This window comes from Panulirus ornatus, chromosome 53 (assembly GCF_036320965.1).
Source record: "Panulirus ornatus isolate Po-2019 chromosome 53, ASM3632096v1, whole genome shotgun sequence".
NCBI lineage: Eukaryota > Metazoa > Arthropoda > Malacostraca > Decapoda > Palinuridae > Panulirus > Panulirus ornatus.
Window position 1 is genome coordinate 20264612 of NC_092276.1, and position 21758 is coordinate 20286369.

Genomic DNA, 21758 nt, shown 5'->3' on the forward strand with positions numbered 1-21758 from the left:
GATAAGAGTGAGTGCTCAAATTACAGAGGTATAAGTTTGTTGAGTACTCCTGGGAAATTATATGGGAGGGTATTGATTGAGAGGGTGAAGGCATGTACAGAGCATCAGATTGGGGAAGAGCAGTGTGGTTTCAGAAGTGGTAGAGGATGTGTGGATCAGGTGTTTGCTTTGAAGAATGTATGTGAGAAATACTTAGAAAAGCAAATGGATTTGTATGTAGCATTTATGGATCTGGAGAAGGCATATGATAGAGTTGATAGAGATGCTCTGTGGAAGGTATTAAGAATATATGGTGTGGGAGGCAAGTTGTTAGAAGCAGTGAAAAGTTTTTATCGAGGTTGTAAGGCATGTGTACGTGTAGGAAGAGAGGAAAGTGATTGGTTCTCAGTGAATGTAGGTTTGCGGCAGGGGTGTGTGATGTGGATCATAGGGTGGGGGAGGGGGCGAAAATTCTGGGAGCCTTGAAGAATGTGTGGAAGTCGAGAACATTATCTCGGAAAGCAAAAATGGGTATGTGTGAAGGAATAGTGGTTCCAACAATGTTGTATGGTTGCGAGGCGTGGACTATGGATAGAGTTGTGCGCAGGAGGATGGATGTGCTGGAAATGAGATGTTTGAGGACAATGTGTGGTGTGAGGTGGTTTGATCGAGTAAGTAATGTAAGGGTAAGAGAGATGTGTGGAAATAAAAAGAGCGTGGTTGAGAGAGCAGAAGAGGGTGTTTTGAAATGGTTTGGTCACATGGAGAGAATGAGTGAGGAAAGATTGACCAAGAGGATATATGTGTCGGAGGTGGAGGGAACGAGGAGAAGAGGGAGACCAAATTGGAGGTGGAAAGATGGAGTGAAAAAGATTTTGTGTGATCGGGGCCTGAACATGCAGGAGGGTGAAAGGAGGGCAAAGAATAGAGTGAATTGGAGCGATGTGGTATACCGGGGTTGACGTGCTGTCAGTGGATTGAATCAAGGCATGTGTATGGGGGTGGGTTGGGCCATTTCTTTCGTCTGTTTCCTTGCGCTACCTCGCAAACGCGGGAGACAGCGACAAAAAAAAGAAAAAAAATATATATATATATATATATATATATATATATATATATATATATATATATATATATATATATATATATATATATACACATATATATATATATATATATATATATATATATATATATATATATATATATATATATATATATATATATATATATTATCCCTGGGGATAGGGGAGAAAGAATACTTCCCACGTATTCCCTGCGTGTCGTAGAAGGCGACTAAAAGGGGAGGGAGCGGGGGGCTGGAAGTCCTCCCCTCTCAATTTTTTTTTTTTTATTTTCCAAAAGAAGGAACAGAGAAGGGGGCCAGGTGAGGATATTCCCTCAGTGGCCCAGTTCTCTGTTCTTAACGCTACCTCGCTAACGCGGGAAATGGCGAATAGTTTAAAAAAAAAAAAAAAAAATATATATATATATATATATATATATATATATATATATATATATTCATATATGTGTATATGAGTGGCTTAGCAACTTTTGCTGATGATATCATCACCTTTAGCTGAATTACCTCTGCCAGTGTTTGATGACACAAACAAAATTACTCAGCAACCACTGCTTTTATTATATGATGCAGATCACTAATGGGCAACCTTTGTGATCACTGACATCAGCATGGGGAAGCAACTTTTGCCCATACTAAATGATCCTTTGACTCAGCAACCTCTGATGGTACTGAATGGCTAGTCAAGATTGAGTGACCTTTGCTTGTTAAGTGTATTCTACAAAATGTAAGTGATTCGATTTCTTTTGCTTCCTGCAGCCTGTCTGATGCCTGCTGTAACATCAGGGACCAATACAGAGAGCTTATAAAGAATGGCTGTGTTCCTCTTACCATGGGCGGTGACCACACCATCACTTACCCAATCCTGCAGGCCATTAAGGTGATAGAGCCAACTCTTGTGTAGTCTTATAGGCATAAGATGACCACAGTAAGTCTTATCCAGTCTTACAAGTTACTAAAGTGACCACACCATCTCTGTCTTGTTTTGAGTTACATGTTCACAACATTTTGTACCTTACCCTGCTGGCCATTAAGGTGACAGATCCAACTCTTGTACAATCCTATAGGACATAAGATGACTACAGTAACTCTTATCCAGTCATACAGGTCACTAAAGTGACCATATCATCTCTCCTCTTGTTTTCAGTTCCATGTCCACAACATTTTCTACCTTAACCTGCTGGCCATTAAGGTGATAGATCCAACTCTTGTACAATCCTAAAGGACGTAAAATGACCACAGTAACTCTTACAAGTTACTAAAGTGACTATACCATCTCTCTATCTTGATGACTGCACTATCTCCTGCCCTATCCTGCATGCCACTATATCCATGCCATCTCTCTTTGTATCATGTAGGCCATTAAGGTACCCATATTTTTCCATTCCAGCTCTTTTTGCAGTTGTGACCTACCATCTCCCACTTTCTTCTACAAGCCACTGGGATGATCACTCTCACTCTGTCAGCTTATTAATGATTAATCGAATTTCACTAAATCATTCACTGAACAATGTGTCAAGTATTAATTTGTACCATTCATTCATTCTACCATGCCAGCCTTAATCAAGCAGTGAATCTTTTGCACATTCACCTGGATGAATGATAGATAAAACCATCATGTAATTAGCAGTTCTGTCAAAAATTCAAAGCTAAATTTTTTCAATTAAGTAAATCACTAATAGTAATTACATAATGATTCAAGTAGTTGACAATTAAAAACATTAACATTTTAGCTAGTTAGCCATTCAGGTGATTCTTTATAATTATTCATATTGTCAGTTTACCATATATCCAGTCATTTAATTGTTTAAACTATTATTATCATTATTATTCAAACATTAGTACAATCAGTCAGTGGTACATACAGTCAGGTTTTCTGAATTTCTAGTTAAATGGACTCCTCTAGTCTGGATCTATGGATGGAGTGGACAAAATATTTTGGATATATCATGAGCACATTTGGATATGTCATGAGCACATTTGCCGGCAGACCAAATTGTATGAAGACATTATAGTATGCATAGGACATTATAGTATGCATAGCATTCTGAAAGAGACAAGAGGTATTTCTATTGCTTATAGTTCTATCAAAAGCTAGATACAGTAATACCTCTGTTATTCATAATTCAAGACAATGAGATGTTCACACCAATATATGTTTTTCAGTTTTGGTTGGCAACCTTCCAATATGCTAAAAAAAAAAAATGAAAAATTAGAATAGATACATAAGAATATTTAAAATCACTGCATACTATGCCATAATGATTAGTGCGCTCACCATGCAATGTTTAGTGGTGCTAGTGACTGTTTAATGTCTCCCATGTGCTTTCTGGTGCATTGATGCATGTTGGTCTTGCACATTTGTGTATTTGTGTATCCTTGATTACTATTGTGGACAATGGCCCCTTTCAAGTCTTGTCAGCAATTGCCTGAGAGCTCCTCAAAGCCATCTACAACTTGCACAAAATGCAGGAGAAACATCTGAAGCCTCAAAAAGATTAAGTTGTGCAAGAGGTTGACTAAAGGCAAGTCCAAGGCAGAAGCTATGAAGAACATCACCAAGCAGCAGAATAAGACAGGTATTTCCTCTGTGTAAATTATTTACAATAGGTAAAACACTTTAAAATGTGAGTGCAGTAAAAAGTGCACCAAAACTTCTGAAGTTGGTGGATGGAGTAATCATGGATCTTATGTGGAATGCACCACGTTTCCACTAGCAAGTCACTCTCACAATTACCACCATTGTGTGCAGATTTGTGCTACTTTTGCAATTTAGGTGTACCTGCCGGTGTGATTTACCTTAAACCCACTGTTTTTGAGTATGAATATGGCATCCAAACATTCAGCAACATTATCTCCTGCAGTTGAATAAAAGAGAACCTCTCAGACCTTTAAAATGAAGCTAGAAATCTTAGGACACACTATTGATGGTGAGGGAGCATCAGTGCAGTATAAAGTGCACCAAAACTTTTGTAATGATTGACAGGTGGAGTTAGCATAGGTCATGGGTGGAGCGCGCCATATTCTCACCAGCAAGAAAGTCTCGCAGTTACCACTGGTGTGTATAGGTCTGTGCTACTTGTGTGAATTGAGTGTACCTGCTAATGTGATTGTCCAGCACCCACAGTATTTGTGTTTATTAATATATGGGGCTTCCAAAAGTCTAGTAACATCTACCCACAGAACCAGCAATTAATGGAAGAGAACCTCTCTGACCATAGAAATGAAGCTATGAATTTTATGACACACTGATGCTAGTGAGGGAGCATCAGTGCTATAGTGTGCTTTCAACCTGGATGAAGCTACAACCTGCAACATAAAGAAGAATGTAGAGAAAATTCAAATTGCTATGGTCAGTACTGCCCCACTGTCTGCCAAGGTAAAGACAGTGTTTAGAAATCCCCATATGGAGAAGATGGAGAAATTGCTCTTTGCTCCACTGTCTGCCAAGGTAACCACAAGGTTTAGAAATCCTCTTATGGGGAAGATGTAGAAAATGCTGTCCTTAAACACTTAGTATTAGACAATAAGACAAAGGAGAGTAGTAGCCTTAGTAACCTTCATCTCAGATCTAAAGCTCTAAATGTTCATGAGCATTTATGATAAGAGGACATTGTAGCTGAGCCAGAGTTATTTAAAGCAAGAAGATGTTTAGATAAATTTATTTCATGTCAGAAACTACATAACGTGAAGGAAACAGAAGAATCTGCCAGTGCTACCTGTGATTTCTTTGTGCAAGGTTTTCATAGAACATCACCCCCATATAAAGTAAGGGATGGGCAGTTTTTGAATCATTTGATATATAACATGAATAACCAGAATTTTTGTTATCTGATCTAGCCAATTTCCCTGAGCATTTCTGATAACAGAAGTTTTACTGTATAAGGCAAAAAAGTTAATAAGCTCATTGATTTGTAAAAGTATGTATGTCAAAATGATTGTCTCCTTGGCACATGCTATAAGTTTGAACTTCCCATAATGCAGCACTCACAACAACAAAAGTTTTATTTGATGTATCTGCTATATACATCTCTGACGCCCATTCCATTCAGAAACTCCTCAAAGGAGTAGCCATGGCAAAAGAATCTCTACAACTGATGAACTGCAGTGCCACTTCTTATCCTCTAGTGCTTCACCCTTAACAGGCTGCTGGCAGAGGCCAACTTAAGTGGATTTCTTTTATTTTCAGAGGCTCCTACCTAATGTTTCTTCCAACTACCTCCACCTAATGTTGCATCCTAGTACTTCTGCTTCATGCCTCCACCTAATGTTCCTACCTACTACTTCTACCTAATATTTCTACCTAATTACTTAGTACAGGTGAAAGAGGGTTACCTGTACTAAGTAATCTTTATATGGAATTATTTGAAACAAAATTACTGAAGGATATCTTACCTTCTAATGCAATTTGGTTTAGGTATGTAGATGATGTTCTTTGTGTTTGGCCAACAAATGAAAATTTACAAACATTTCTTCCCTTACTTAACAGTTTAGTACCTTCCATCAAATTTACTGTACAAAATGAAAATAACTGTATGTTAACATTTTTAGATTGCTTGATCTATAGGCAAGGAAACAAGTTTAAGTTTAGCATATACAGAAAACCTACGAATGTATGCTCATTTATTTATTTATTTATTTTGCTTTGTCGCTGTCTCATGCGTTAGCGAGGTAGCGCAAGGAAACAGACGAAAGAATGGCCCAACCCACCCATATACACATCTATGCTCATTCTTTCTTTCTTTCATACTATTCGCCATTTCCCGCATTAGTGAGGTAGCATTGAGAACAGAGGACTGGGCCTTTGAGGGAATATCCTCACCTGGCCCCCTTCTCTGTTCCCTTTCTTGGAAAATTAAAAAAAAAGCGAGAGGGGAGGATTTCCAGCCCCCCACTCCCTCCCCTTTTAGTCGCCTTCTACGACACGCAGGGAATACGTGGGAAGTATTCTTTCTCCCCTATCCCCAGGGATCTATGCTCATATATCCTTTATTACTCATCTCAGCATGACAGAGTTAAATTATCATCATTTCAGTCTATGTACCTTAGGGCATTACATATTTGAAGCCCAGAGTTTATTGATGATGAGTTTGAGGAGATATATTCTATTTGGTCTAAGTTGAAGTACCCTACATCTTTCATTGATAAATCCCATAAGTTAGCAAAGAAATCATTTTATAGAGTGAGCCCAAACCTCCCATTGATACCAAGAATCTTTTAGTTCTCCCTTTTCATAATAATTATACCTCACTTCCCATGTTGCTTATATCCTCTAATGTAAATGTCGCCTTCAGCAACAATAATACTATAAAAAGTATCTTAATCTGGAACTCATCAGAAAATTCTCCTGGATGCATCTATAAAGCACTATGAAGAAATTGTGATAAGTTTTATGTTGGGCAGATCTTCTGTTAGACTTAAACACCATAAACATAGTATAAGGACAGGACAAGATTATGTTGGGCAGATCTTCTTTTAGACTTAAACACCATAAATATAGTATAAGAACGGGACAAGAATCAAATGCCTTGTTTAATCACGTAAAAACTATAATCATTGTACTGACTGGAATAATGCCATCTCATTTATTAACTCTAACTCCAGTACCACGTGAAATATCATAGAACCTACTATTATTAATTACACAAAGAATTATAACTTTAATATTTGTGAAGATCTATACAAACTGGATAATTTTATTGTTGATAAAATTTGTAAACTGTGTGTACATTGTGTATGGGGGTGGGATGGGCCATTTCTTTTGTCTGTTTCCTTGTGCTACCTCGCAAACGCGGGAGACAGCGATAAAGCAAAATAAATAAAATAGAAATAAAAATTTGTAAACAATTCCACCTTCTTGTCCACATAAAAAGTTTATGATACTCTCGTTGTCTGTCTTGGACAATCACATGTTTACCAAGTGACATCCTAGCTTCGTCTCTTTGTTGTATATCAATTGACATATTTTGCTCTTATATCTCCCCTGATGAAGTGATTATTACATGAATGTGCACTTAGGAACTCATTGTGTTTCATTTTTCCCCGTAGACTCATAGGAATATACTTGATCACGTGCAAAATGGTGATTCTTTCCAATATGTATATATATTATCCCTGGGGATAGGTGAGAAAGAATACTTCCCATGTATTCCCTGCGTGTCATAGAAGGCGACTAAAAGGGGAGGGAGCGGGAGGCTGGAAATCCTTCCCTCTCGTTTTTTTCTAATTTTCCAAAAGAGGGAACAGAGAAGGGGGCCAGGTGAGGATATTCCCTCAAAGGCTCAGTCCTCTGTTCTTAACGCTACCTCACTAATGCAGGAAATGGCGATTAGTATGAAAAAAAAAGAAAAAAAAAAAAAATATATATATATATATATATATATATATATATATATATATATATATATATATTATTATTTTTTTATTATACTTTGTCGCTGTCTCCCGCGTTTGCGAGGTAGCGCAAGGAAACAGACGAAAGAAATGGCCCAACCCCCCCATACACATGTATATACATACGTCCACACACGCAAATATACATACCTACACAGCTTTCCATGGTTTACCCCAGACGCTTCACATGCCTTGATTCAATCCACTGACAGCACGTCAACCCCGGTATACCACATTGCTCCAATTCACTCTATTCATTGCCCTCCTTTCACCCTCCTGCATGTTCAGGCCCCGATCACACAAAATCTTTTTCACTCCATCTTTCCACCTCCAATTTGGTCTCCCTCTTCTCCTTGTTCCCTCCACCTCCGACACATATATCCTCTTGGTCAATCTTTCCTCACTCATTCTCTCCATGTGCCCAAACCACTTCAAAACACCCTCTTCTGCTCTCTCAACCACGCTCTTTTTATTTCCACACATCTCTCTTACCCTTACGTTACTCACTCGATCAAACCACCTCACACCACACATTGTCCTCATACATCTCATTTCCAGCACATCCATCCTCCTGCGCACAACTCTATCCATAGCCCACGCCTCGCAACTATACAACATTGTTGGAAACACTATTCCTTCAAACATACCCATTTTTGCTTTCCGAGATAATGTTCTCGACTTCCACACATTCTTCAAGGCCCCCAGAATTTTCGCCCCCTCCCCCACCCAATGATCCACTTCCACTTCCATGGTTCCATCCGCTGCCAGATCCACTCCCAGATATCTAAAACACTTCACTTCCTCCAGTTTTTCTCCATTCAAACTCACCTCCCAATTGACTTGACCCTCAACCCTACTGTACCTAATAACCTTGCTCTTATTCACATTTACTCTTAACTTTCTTCTTCCACACACTTTACCAAACTCAGTCACCAGCTTCTGCAGTTTCTCACATGAATCAGCCACCAGCGCTGTATCATCAGCGAACAACAACTGACTGACTTCCCAAGCTCTCTCATCCCCAACAGACTTCATACTTGCCCCTCTTTCCAAAACTCTTGCATTTACCTCCCTAACAACCCCATCCATAAACAAATTAAACAACCATGGAGACATCACACACCCCTGCCGCAAACCCACATTCACTGAGAACCAATCACTTTCCTCTCTTCCTACACGTACACATGCCTTACATCCTTGATAAAAACTTTTCACTGCTTCTAACAACTTTCCTCCCACACCATATATTCTTAATACCTTCCACAGAGCATCTCTATCAACTCTATCATATGCCTTCTCCAGATCCATAAATGCTACATACAAATCCATTTGCTTTTCTAAGTATTTCTCACATACATTCTTCAAAGCAAACACCTGATCCACACATCCTCTACCACTTCTGAAACCACACTGCTCTTCCCCAATCTGATGCTCTGTACATGCCTTCACCCTCTCAATCAATACCCTCCCATATAATTTACCAGGAATACTCAACAAACTTATACCTCTGTAATTTGAGCACTCACTCTTATCCCCTTTGCCTTTGTACAATGGCACTATGCACGCATTCCGCCAATCCTCAGGCACCTCATCATGAGTCATACATACATTAAATAACCTTACCAATCAGTCAACAATACAGTCACCCCCTTTTTTAATAAATTCCACTGCAATACCATCCAAACCTGCTGCCTTGCCGGCTTTCATCTTCCGCAAAGCTTTCACTACCTCTTCTCTGTTTACCAAATAATTTTCCCTAACCCTCACACTTTGCACACCACCTCGACCAAAACACCCTATATCTGCCACTCTATCATCAAACACATTCAACAAACCTTCAAAATACTCACTCCATCTCCTTCTCACATCACCACTACTTGTTATCACCTCCCCATTTGCGCCCTTCACTGAAGTTCCCATTTGCTCCCTTGTCTTACACACTTTATTTACCTTCTTCCAGAACATCTTTTTATTCTCCCTAAAATTTAATGATACTCTCTCACCCCAACTTTCATTTGCCCTTTTTTTCACCTCTTGCACCTTTCTCTTGACCTCCTGTCTCTTTCTTTTATACATCTCCCACTCAGTTGCATTTATATATATATATATATATATATATATATATATATATATATATATATATATATATATATATATATATTTATTTTTTATTTATTATACTTTGTCGCTGTCTCCCGCGTTTGCGAGGTAGCGCAAGGAAACAGACGAAAGAAATGGCCCAACCCCCCCCCCCATACACATGTATATACATATGTCCACACGCGCAAATATACATACCTACACAGCTTTCCATGGTTTACCCCAGACGCTTCACATGCCCTGCTTCAATCCACTGACAGCACGTCAACCCCGGTATACCACATCGCTCCAATTCACTCTATTCCTTGCCCTCCTTTCACCCTCCTGCATGTTCAGGCCCCGATCACACAAAATCTTTTTCACTCCATCTTTCCACCTCCAATTTGGTCTCCCTCTTCTCCTTGTTCCCTCCACCTCCGACACATATATCCTCTTGGTCAATCTTTCCTCACTCATCCTCTCCATGTGTCCAAACCACTTCAAAACACCCTCTTCTGCTCTCTCAACCACGCTCTTTTTATTTCCACACATCTCTCTTACCCTTACGTTACTCACTCGATCAAACCACCTCACACCACACATTGTCCTCAAACATCTCATTTCCAGCACATCCATCCTCCTGCGCACAACTCTATCCATAGCCCACGCCTCGCAACCATACAACATTGTTGGAACCACTATTCCTTCAAACATACCCATTTTTGCTTTCCGAGATAATGTTCTCGACTTCCACACATTCTTCAAGGCCCCCAGGATTTTCGCCCCCTCCCCCACCCTATGATCCACTTCCGCTTCCATGGTTCCATCCGCTGCCAGATCCACTCCCAGATATCTAAAACACTTCACTTCCTCCAGTTTTTCTCCATTCAAACTCACCTCCCAATTGACTTGACCCTCAACCCTACTGTACCTAATAACCTTGCTCTTATTCACATTTACTCTTAACTTTCTTCTTCCACACACTTTTCCAAACTCAGTCACCAGCTTCTGCAGTTTCTCACATGAATCAGCCACCAGCGCTGTATCATCAGCGAACAACAACTGACTCACTTCCCAAGCTCTCTCATCCCCAACAGACTTCATACTTGCCCCTCTTTCCAAAACTCTTGCATTTACCTCCCTAACAACCCCATCCATAAACAAATTAAACAACCATGGAGACATCACACACCCCTGCCGCAAACCTACATTCACTGAGAACCAATCACTTTCCTCTCTTCCTACACGTACACATGCCTTACATCCTCGATAAAAACTTTTCACTGCTTCTAACAACTTTCCTCCCACACCATATATTCTTAATACCTTCCACAGAGCATCTCTATCAACTCTATCATATGCCTTCTCCAGATCCATAAATGCTACATACAAATCCATTTGCTTTTCTAAGTATTTCTCACATACATTCTTCAAAGCAAACACCTGATCCACACATCCTTTACCACTTCTGAAACCACACTGCTCTTCCCCAATCTGATGCTCTGTACATGCCTTCACCCTCTCAATCAATACCCTCCCATATAATTTACCAGGAATACTCAACAAACTTATACCTCTGTAATTTGAGCACTCACTCTTATCCCCTTTGCCTTTGTACAATGGCACTATGCACGCATTCCGCCAATCCTCAGGCACCTCACCATGAGTCATACATACATTAAATAACCTTACCAACCAGTCAACAATGCAGTCACCCCCTTTTTTAATAAATTCCACTGCAATACCATCCAAACCCGCTGCCTTGCCGGCTTTCATCTTCCGCAAAGCTTTCACTACCTCTTCTCTGTTTACCAAATCATTTTCCCTAACCCTCTCACTTTGCACACCACCTCGACCAAAACACCCTATATCTGCCACTCTATCATCAAACACATTCAACAAACCTTCAAAATACTCACTCCATCTCCTTCTCACATCACCACTACTTGTTATCACCTCCCCACTTGCGCCCTTCACCGAAGTTCCCATTTGCTCCCTTGTCTTACGCACTTTATTTACCTCCTTCCAGAACATCTTTTTATTCTCCCTAAAATTTAATGATACTCTCTCACCCCAACTCTCATTTGCCCTTTTTTTCACGTCTTGCACCTTTCTCTTGACCTCCTGTTTCTTTCTTTTATACATCTCCCACTCAATTGCATTTTTTCCCTGCAAAAATCGTCCAAATGCCTCTCTCTTCTCTTTCACTAATACTCTTACTTCTTCATCCCACCACTCACTACCCTTTCTAATCAACCCACCTCCCACTCTTCTCATGCCACAAGCATCTTTTGCGCACTCCATCACTGATTCCCTAAATACATCCCATTCTTCCCCCACTCCCCTTACTTCCATTGTTCTCACCTTTTTCCATTCTGTACTCAGTCTCTCCTGGTACTTCCTCACACAGGTCTCCTTCTCAAGCTCACTTACTCTCACCACCCTCTTCACCCCAACATTCACTCTTCTTTTCTGAAAACCCATACAAATCTTCACCTTAGCCTCCACAAGATAATGATCAGACATCCCTCCAGTTGCACCTCTCAGCACATTAACATCCAAAGGTCTCTCTTTCGCACGCCTGTCAATTAACACGTAATCCAATAATGCTCTCTGGCCATCTCTCCTACTTACATAAGTATACTTTTGTATATCTCGCTTTTTAAACCAGGTATTCCCAATCATCAGTCCTTTTTCAGCACATAAATCTACAAGCTCTTCACCATTTCCATTTACAACACTGAACACCCCATGTATACCAATTATTCCCTCAACTGCCACATTACTCACCTTTGCATTCAAATCACCCATCACTATGACCCGGTCTCGTGCATCAAAACCACTAACACACTCATTCAGCTGCTCCCAAAACACTTGCCTCTCTTGATCTTTCTTCTCATGCCCAGGTGCATATGCACCAATAATCACCCACCTCTCTCCATCAACTTTCAGTTTTACCCATATTAATCGAGAATTTACTTTCTTACACTCTATCACATACTCCCACAACTCCTGTTTCAGGAGTATTGCTACTCCTTCCCTTGCTCTTGTCCTCTCACTAACCCCTGACTTTACTCCCCAGACATTCCCAAACCACTCTTCCCCTTTACCCTTGAGCTTCGTTTCACTCAGAGCCAAAACATCCAGGTTCCTTTCCTCAAACATACTACCTATCTCTCCTTTTTTCACATCTTGGTTACATCCACACACATTTAGGCACCCCACTCCGAGCCTTCGAGGAGGATGAGCACTCCCCGCGTGACTCCTTCTTCTGTTTCCCATTTTAGAATATATATATATATATATATATATATATATATATATATATATATATATATATATATATATATATATTTTTTTTTTTTTTTTTTTTTTTTTCAAAAGAAGGAACAGAGAGGGGGGCCAGGTGAGGATATTCCCTCTAAGGCCCAGTCTTCTGTTCTTAGTGCTACCTTACTAATGCGGGAAATGGCAAATAGTATGAAAGAAAAAAAGAAATATAGATACATTTATTTATTTATTTATTTTGCTTTGTCGCTGTCTCCCGCATTAGCGAGGTAGTGCAAGGAAACACACGAAAGAATGGCCCAACCCGCCCACATACACATGTATATACATACACGTCCACACACGCAAATATACATACCCATACATCTCAATGTACACATATATATACACACCCAGACATATACATATATACACATGTACGTAATTCATACTGTCTGCCTTTATTTGTTCCCATCGCCACCCCACAACACATGGACTAACAACCCCCTCCCCCTCATGTGTGCGAGGTAGCGCTAGGAAAAGACACCAAAGGCCCCATTCGTTCACACTCAGTCTCTAGCTGTCATGTAATAATGCACCGAAACCACAGCTCCCTTTCCACATCCAGGCCTCACTCACTTTCCATGGTTTTCCCCAGATGCTTCACATGCCCTGGTTCAATCCATCAACAGCATGTCGACCCCGGTATACCACATCGTTCCAATGCACTCTGTTCCTTGCACACCTTTCACCCTCCTGCATGTTCAGGCGCCGATCACTCAAAATCTTTTTCACTCCATCTTTCCACCTCCAATTTGGTCTCCCACTTCTCCTTGTTCCCTCCACCTCAATTTCCTCACTCATTCTCTCCATGTGACCAGACCATTTCAAAACACCCTCTTATGCTCTCTCAACCACACTCTTTTTATTTCCACACATCTCTCTTACCCTTACATTACTTACTCGATCAAACCACCTCACACCACATATTGTCCTCAAACATCTCATTTCCAGCACATCCACCCTCCTGCGCACAACTCTATCCATAGCCCACGCCTTGCAACCATACAACATTGTTGGAACCACTATTCCTTCAAACATACCCATTTTTGCTTTCCGAGATAATGTTCTCGACTTCCACACATTCTTCAAGGCTCCTAGAATTTTCGCCCCCTCCCCCACCCTATGATTCACTTCCGCTTCCATGGTTCCATCCGCTGCCAGATCCACTCCCAGATATCTAAAACACTTTACCTCCTCCAGTTTTTCTCCATTCAAACTTACCTCCCAATTGACTTGACCCTCAACCCTACTGTACATAATAACCTTGCTCTTATTCACATTCACTCTTAAATTTCTTCTTTCACACACTTTACCAAACTCAGTCACCAGCTTCTGCAGTTTCTTACATGAATCAGCCACCAGCGCTGTATCATCAGCGAACAACAACTGACTCACTTCCCAAGCTCTCTCATCCACAACAGACTGCATTCTTGCCCCTCTTTCCAAAACTCTTGCATTCACCTCCCTAACAACCCCATCCATAAACAAATTAAACAACCATGGAGATATCACACACCCCTGCCGCAAACCTACATTCACTGAGAACCAATCACTTTCCTCTCTTCCTACACGTACACATGCCTTACATCCTCGATAAAAACTTTTCACTGCTTCTAACAACTTGCCTCCCACACCATATATTCTTAAAACCTTCCACAGAGCATCTCTGTCAACTCTATCATATGCCTTCTCCAGATCCATAAATGCTACATACAAATCCATTCGCTTTTCTAAGTATTTCTCACATACATTCTTCAAAGGAAACACTTGATCCACACATCCTCTACCACTTCTGAAACCACACTGCTCTTCCCCAATCTGATGCTCTGTACATGCCTTCACCCTCTCAATCAATACCCTCCCATATAATTTACCAGGAATACTCAACAAACCTATACCTCTGTGATTTGAGCACTCACTCTTATCCCCTTTGCCTTTGTACAATGGCACTATGCAAGCATTCCGCCAATCCTCAGGTACCTCACCATGAATCATACATACATTAAATAACCTTACCAACCAGTCACCAATACAGTCACCCCCTTTTTTGGTAAATTCCACTGCAATACCATCCAAACCTGCTGCCTTGCTGGCTTTCATCTTCCATAAAGCTTTTACTACCTCTTCTCTATTTACCAAATCATTTTCCCTAGCCCTCTCACTTTGCACACCACCTCGACCAAAACACCCTATATCTGCCATTCTGTCATCAAACACATTCAACAAACCTTCAAAATACTCACTCCATCTCCTTCTCACATCACCACTACTTGTTATCACCTCCCCATTAGCCCCCTTCACTGAAGTTCCCATTTGCTCCCTTGTCTTACGCACTTTATTTACCTCCTTCCAAAACATCTTTTTATTCTCCCTGAATAAGAATATAATAGAAATATATATATATATATATATATATATATATATATATATATATATATATATATATATATATATATATATATATATATATTTATTTTTATATTTATTATACTTTGTCGCTGTCTCCCGCGTTTGCGAGGTAGCGCAAGGAAACAGACAAAAGAAATGGCCCAACCCCCCCCATACACATGTATATACAGACGTCCACACACGCAATTATACATACCTATACAGTTTTCCATGGTTTACCCCAGACGCTTCACATGCCCTGCTTCAATCCACTGACAGCACGTCAACCCCGGTATACCACATCGCTCCAATTCACTCTATTCCTTGCCCTCCTTTCACCCTCCTGCATGTTCAGGCCCCAATCACACAAAATCTTTTTCACTCCATCTTTCCACCTCCAATTTGGTCTCCCTCTTCTCCTTGTTCCCTCCACCTCCGACACATATATCCTCTTGGTCAATCTTTCCTCACTCATCCTCTCCATGTGCCCAAACCACTTCAAAACACCCTCTTCTGCTCTCTCAACGATGCTCTTTTTATTTCCACACATCTCTCTTACCCTTACGTTACTCACTCAATCAAACCACCTCACACCACACATTGTCCTCAAACATCTCATTTCCAGCACATCCATCCTCCTGCGCACAACTCTATCCATAGCCCACGCCTCGCAACCATACAACATTGTTGGAACCACTATTCCTTCAAACATACCCATTTTTGCTTTCCGAGATAATGTTCTCGACTTCCACACATTCTTCAAGGCCCCCAGGATTTTCGCCCCCTCCCCCACCCTATGATCCACTTCCACTTCCATGGTTCCATCCGCTTCCAGATCCACTCCCAGATATCTAAAACACTTCACTTCCTCCAGTTTTTCTCCATTCAAACTCACCTCCCAATTGACTTGACCCTCAACCCTACTGTACCTAATAACCTTGCTCTTATTCACATTTACTCTTAACTTTCTTCTTCCACACACTTTTCCAAACTCAGTCAAAAGCTTCTGCAGTTTCTCACATGAATCAGCCACCAGCGCTGTATCATCAGCGAACAACAACTGACTCACTTCCCAAGCTCTCTCATCCCCAACAGACTTCATACTTGCCCCTCTTTCCAAAACTCTTGCATTTACCTCCCTAACAACCCCATCCATAAACAAATAAAAACAACCATGGAGACATCACACACCCCTGCCGCAAACCTACATTCACTGAGAACCAATCACTTTCCTCTCTTCCTACACGTACACATGCCTTACATCCTCGATAAAAACTTTTCACTGCTTCTAACAACTTTCCTCCCACACCATATATTCTTAATACCTTCCACAGAGCATCTCTATCAACTCTATCATATACCTTCTCCAGATCCATAAATGCTACATACAAATCCATTTGCTTTTCTAAGTATTTCTCACATACATTCTTCAAAGCAAACACCTGATCCACACATCCTCTACCACTTCTGAAACCACACTGCTCTTCCCCAATCTGATGCTCTGTACATGCCTTCACCCTCTCAATCAATACCCTCCCATTCCTGATAAATTATATATATATATATATATATATATATATATATATATATATATATATATATATTTTTTTTTTTTTTTCTTTTTTTTTTTTTGCTTTGTCGCTGTCTCCCGCGTTTGCGAGGTAGCGCAAGGAAACAGACGAAAGAAATGGCCCAACCCACCCCATACACATGTATATACATACGTCCACACACGCAAATATACATACCTACACAGCTTTCCATGGTTTACCCCAGACGCTTCACATGCCCCGATTCAATCCACTGACAGCACGTCAACCCCGGTATACCACATCGCTCCAATTCACTCTATTCCTTGCCCTCCTTTCACCTTCCTGCATGTTCAGGCCCCGATCACACAAAATCTTTTTCACTCCATCTTTCCACCTCCAATTTGGTCTCCCTCTTCTCCTCGTTCCCTCCACCTCCGACACATATATCCTCTTGGTCAATCTTTCCTCACTCATTCTCTCCATGTGCCCAAACCATTTCAAAACACCCTCTTCTGCTCTCTCAACCACGCTCTTTTTATTTCCACACATCTCTCTTACCCTTACGTTACTTACTCGATCAAACCACCTCACACCACACATTGTCCTTAAACATCTCATTTCCAGCACATCCATCCTCCTGCGCACAACTCTATCCATAGCCCACGCCTCGCAACCATACAACATTGTTGGAACCACTATTCCTTCAAACATACCCATTTTTGCTTTCCGAGATAATGTTCTCGACTTCCACACATTCTTCAAGGCTCCCAGAATTTTCGCCCCCTCCCCCACCCTATGATCCACTTCCGCTTCCATGGTTCCATCCACTGCCAGATCCACTCCCAGATATCTAAAACACTTCACTTCCTCCAGTTTTTCTCCATTCAAACTCACCTCCCAATTGACTTGACCCTCAACCCTACTGTACCTAATAACCTTGCTCTTATTCACATGTACTCTTAACTTTCTTCTTTCACACACTTTACCAAACTCAGTCACCAGCTTCTGCAGTTTCTCACATGAATCAGCCACCAGCGCTGTATCATCAGCGAACAACAACTGACTCACTTCCCAAGCTCTCTCATCCCCAACAGACTTCATACTTGCCCCTCTTTCCAAAACTCTTGCATTCACCTCCCTAAGAACCCCATCCATAAACAAATTAAACAACCATGGAGACATCACACACCCCTGACGCAAACCTACATTCACTGAGAACCAATCGCTTTCCTCTCTTCCTACATATATATATATATATATATATATATATATATATATATATATATATATATATATATATATATATTTTTTTTTTTTTTTTTTTTCTTTTTTCTTTTAAACTATTCGCCATTTCCCGCATTAGCGTTAAGAACAGACGACTGGGCCTTTTTTGGAATATCCTCACCTGGCCCCCTCTGTTCCTTCTTTTGGAAAATTAAAAAAAAAAAAAACGAGAGGGGAGGATTTCCAGCCCCCCGCTCCCTCCCCTTTTAGTCGCCTTCTACGACACGCAGGGAATACGTGGGAAGTATTCTTAATCCCCCATCCCCAGGGATAATATATATATATATATATATATATATATATATATATATATATATATATATATATATATATATATATATATATATATTTTTTTTTTTTGCTTTGTCGCTGTCTCCCGCGTTTGCGAGGTAGCGCAAGGAAACAGACGAAAGAAATGGCCCAACCCACCCCCATACACATGTATATACATACGTCCACACACGCAAATACACACAGCTTTCCATGGTTTACCCCAGACGCTTCACATGCCCTGATTCAATCCACTGACAGCACGTCAACCCCGGTATACCACATCGATCCAATTCACTCTATTCCTTGCCCTCCTTTCACCCTCCTGCATGTTCAGGCCCCGATCACACAAAATCTTTTTCACTCCATCTTTCCACCTCCAATTTGGTCTCCCACTTCTCCTCGTTCCCTCCACCTCCGACACATATATCCTCTTGGTCAATCTTTCCTCACTCATTCTCTCCATGTGCCCAAACCATTTCAAAACACCCTCTTCTGCTCTCTCAACCACACTCTTTTTGTTTCCACACATCTCTCTTACCCTTACATTACTTACTCGATCAAACCACCTTACACCACACATTGTCCTCAAACATCTCATTTCCAGCACATCCATCCTCCTGCGCACAACTCTATCCATAGCCCACGCCTCGTAACCATACAACATTGTTGGAACCACTATTCCTTCAAACATACCCATTTTTGCTTTCCGAGATAATGTTCTCGACTTCCACACATTCTTCAAGGCTCCCAGGATTTTCGCCCCCTCCCCCACCCTATGATCCACTTCCGCTTCCATGGTTCCATCCGCTGCCAGATCCACTCCCAGATATCTAAAACACTTTACTTCCTCCAGTTTTTCTCCATTCAAACTTACCTCCCAATTGACTTGACCCTCAACCCTACTGTACCTAATAACCTTGCTCTTATTCACATTTACTCTTAACTTTCTTCTTTCACACACTTTACCAAACTCAGTCACCAGCTTCTGCAGTTTCTCACATGAATCAGCCACCAGCGCTGTATCATCAGCAAACAACAACTGACACACTTGCCAAGCTCTCTCATCCCCAACAGACTTCATACTTGCCCCTCTTTCCAAAACTCTTGCATTCACCTCCCTAAGAACCCCATCCATAAACAAATTAAACAACCATCGAGACATCACACACCCCTGCCGCAAACCTACATTCACTGAGAACCAATTACTTTCCTCTCTTCCTACATGTACACATGCCTTACATCCTCGATAAAAACTTTTCACTGCTTCTAACAACTTGCCTCCCACACCATATATTCTTAATACCTTCCACAAAGCATCTCTATCAACTCTATCATATGCCTTCTCCAGATCCATAAATGCTACATACAAATCCATTTGCTTTTCTAAGTATTTCTCACATACATTCTTCAAAGCAAACACCTGATCCACACATCCTCTACCACTTCTGAAACCACACTGCTCTTCCCCAATCTGATGCTCTGTACATGCCTTCACCCTCTCAATCAATACCCTCCCCTATAATTTACCAGGAATACTCAACAAACTTATACCTCTGTAATTTGAGCACTCACTCTTATCCCCTTTGCCTTTGTACAATGGCACTATGCACGCATTCCGCCAATCCTCAGGCACCTCACCATGAGTCATACATACATTAAATAACCTTACCAACCAGGCAATAATACAGTCACCCCCTTTTTTAATAAATTCCACTGCAATACCATCCACACCTGCTGCCTTGCTGGCTTTCATCTTCCGCAAAGCTTTTACTACCTCTTCTCTGTTTACCAAATCATTTTCCCTAACGCTCTCACTTTGCACACCACTTCGACCAAAACACCCTATATCTGCCACTCTGTCATCAAACACATTCAACAAACCTTCAAAATACTCACTTCATCTCCTTCTCACATCACCACTACTTGTTAATTGGTATAATTGATATACATGGGGTGTTCAGTGTTGTAAATGGAAATGGTGAAGAGCTTGTAGATTTATGTGCTGAAAAAGGACTGGTGATTGGGAATACCTGCTTTAAAAAGCGAGATATACATAAGTATACGTATGTAAGTAGGAGAGATGGCCAGAGAGCATTATTGGATTATGTGTTAATAGACAGGCACGCAAAATAGAGACTTTTGGATGTTAATGTGCTGAGAGGTGTAACTGGAGGGATGTCTGATCATTATCTTGTGGAGGCGAAGGTGAAGATTTGTATGGGTTTTCAGAAAAGAAGAGTGAATGTTGGGGTGAAGAGGGTGGTGAGAGTAAGTGAGCTTGGGAAGGAGACTTGTGTGAGGAAGTACCAGGAGAGACTGAGTACAGAATGGAAAAAGGTGAGAACAATGGAAGCAAGGGGAGTGGGGGAGGAATGGGATGTATTTAAGGAATCAGTGATGGATTGCGCAAAAGATGCTTGTGGCATGAGAAGAGTGGGAGGTGGGTTGATTAGAAAGGGTAGTGAGTGGTGGGATGAAGAAGTAAGATTATTAGTGAAAGAGAAGGGAGAGGCATTTGGACGATTTTTGCAGGGAAAAAATGCAAATGAGTTGGAGATGTATAAAAGAAAGAGACAGGAGGTCAAGAGAAAGGTGCAAGAGGTGAAAAAGAGGGCAAATGAGAGTTGGGGTGAGAGTATCATTAAATTTTAGGGAGAATAAAAAGATGTTCTGGAAGGAGGTAAATTGAGTGCGTAAGACAAGGGAGCAAATGGGAACTTCAGTGAAGGGCGCAAATGGGGAGGTGATATATATATATATATATATATATATATATATATATATATATATATATATATATATATATATATATATATATACATATATATATATATATATATATATATATATATATATATATATATATATATAGTGAGAGGGTTAGGGAAAATGATTTGGTAAACAGAGAAGAGGTAGTAAAAGCTTTGCGGAAGTTGAAAGCCGGCAAGGCAGCAAGTTTGGATGGTATTGCAGTGGAATTTATTAAAAAAGGGGGTGACTGTATTATTGACTGGTTGGTAAGGTTATTTAATGTATGTATGACTCATGGTGAGGTGCCTGAGGATTGGCGGAATGCATGCATATTGCCATTGTACAAAGGCAAAGGGGATAAGAGTGAGTGCTCAAATTACAGAGGTATAAGTTTGTTGAGTATTCCTGGTAAATTATATGGGAGGGTATTGATTGAGAGGGTGAAGGCATGTACAGAGCATCAGATTAGGGAAGAGCAGTGTGGTTTCAGAAGTGGGTGAGGATGTGTGGATCAGGTGTTTGCTTTGAAGAATGTATGTGAGAAATACTTAGAAAAGCAAATGGATTTGTATGTAGCATTTATGGATCTGGAGAAGGCATATGATAGAGTTGATAGAGATGCTCTGTGGAAAGTATAAAGAATATATGGTGTGGGAGGCAAGTTG

The 21758-nt window shown here is 40.6% G+C and overlaps 1 protein-coding gene across 2 annotated transcripts in view; it reads left to right on the forward strand.

The window, feature by feature from the left end:
- The window catches only part of LOC139765299 (guanidinobutyrase-like), a 140796-nt gene that overhangs the window by 89774 nt on the left and 29264 nt on the right, over positions 1-21758 (forward strand). For both annotated transcript variants that reach the window (XM_071692685.1, XM_071692686.1), the window contains exon 4: positions 1823-1943. In XM_071692685.1, the coding sequence (XP_071548786.1) occupies positions 1823-1943 (121 nt within the window). The remainder of the gene's footprint in view (positions 1-1822; positions 1944-21758) is intronic.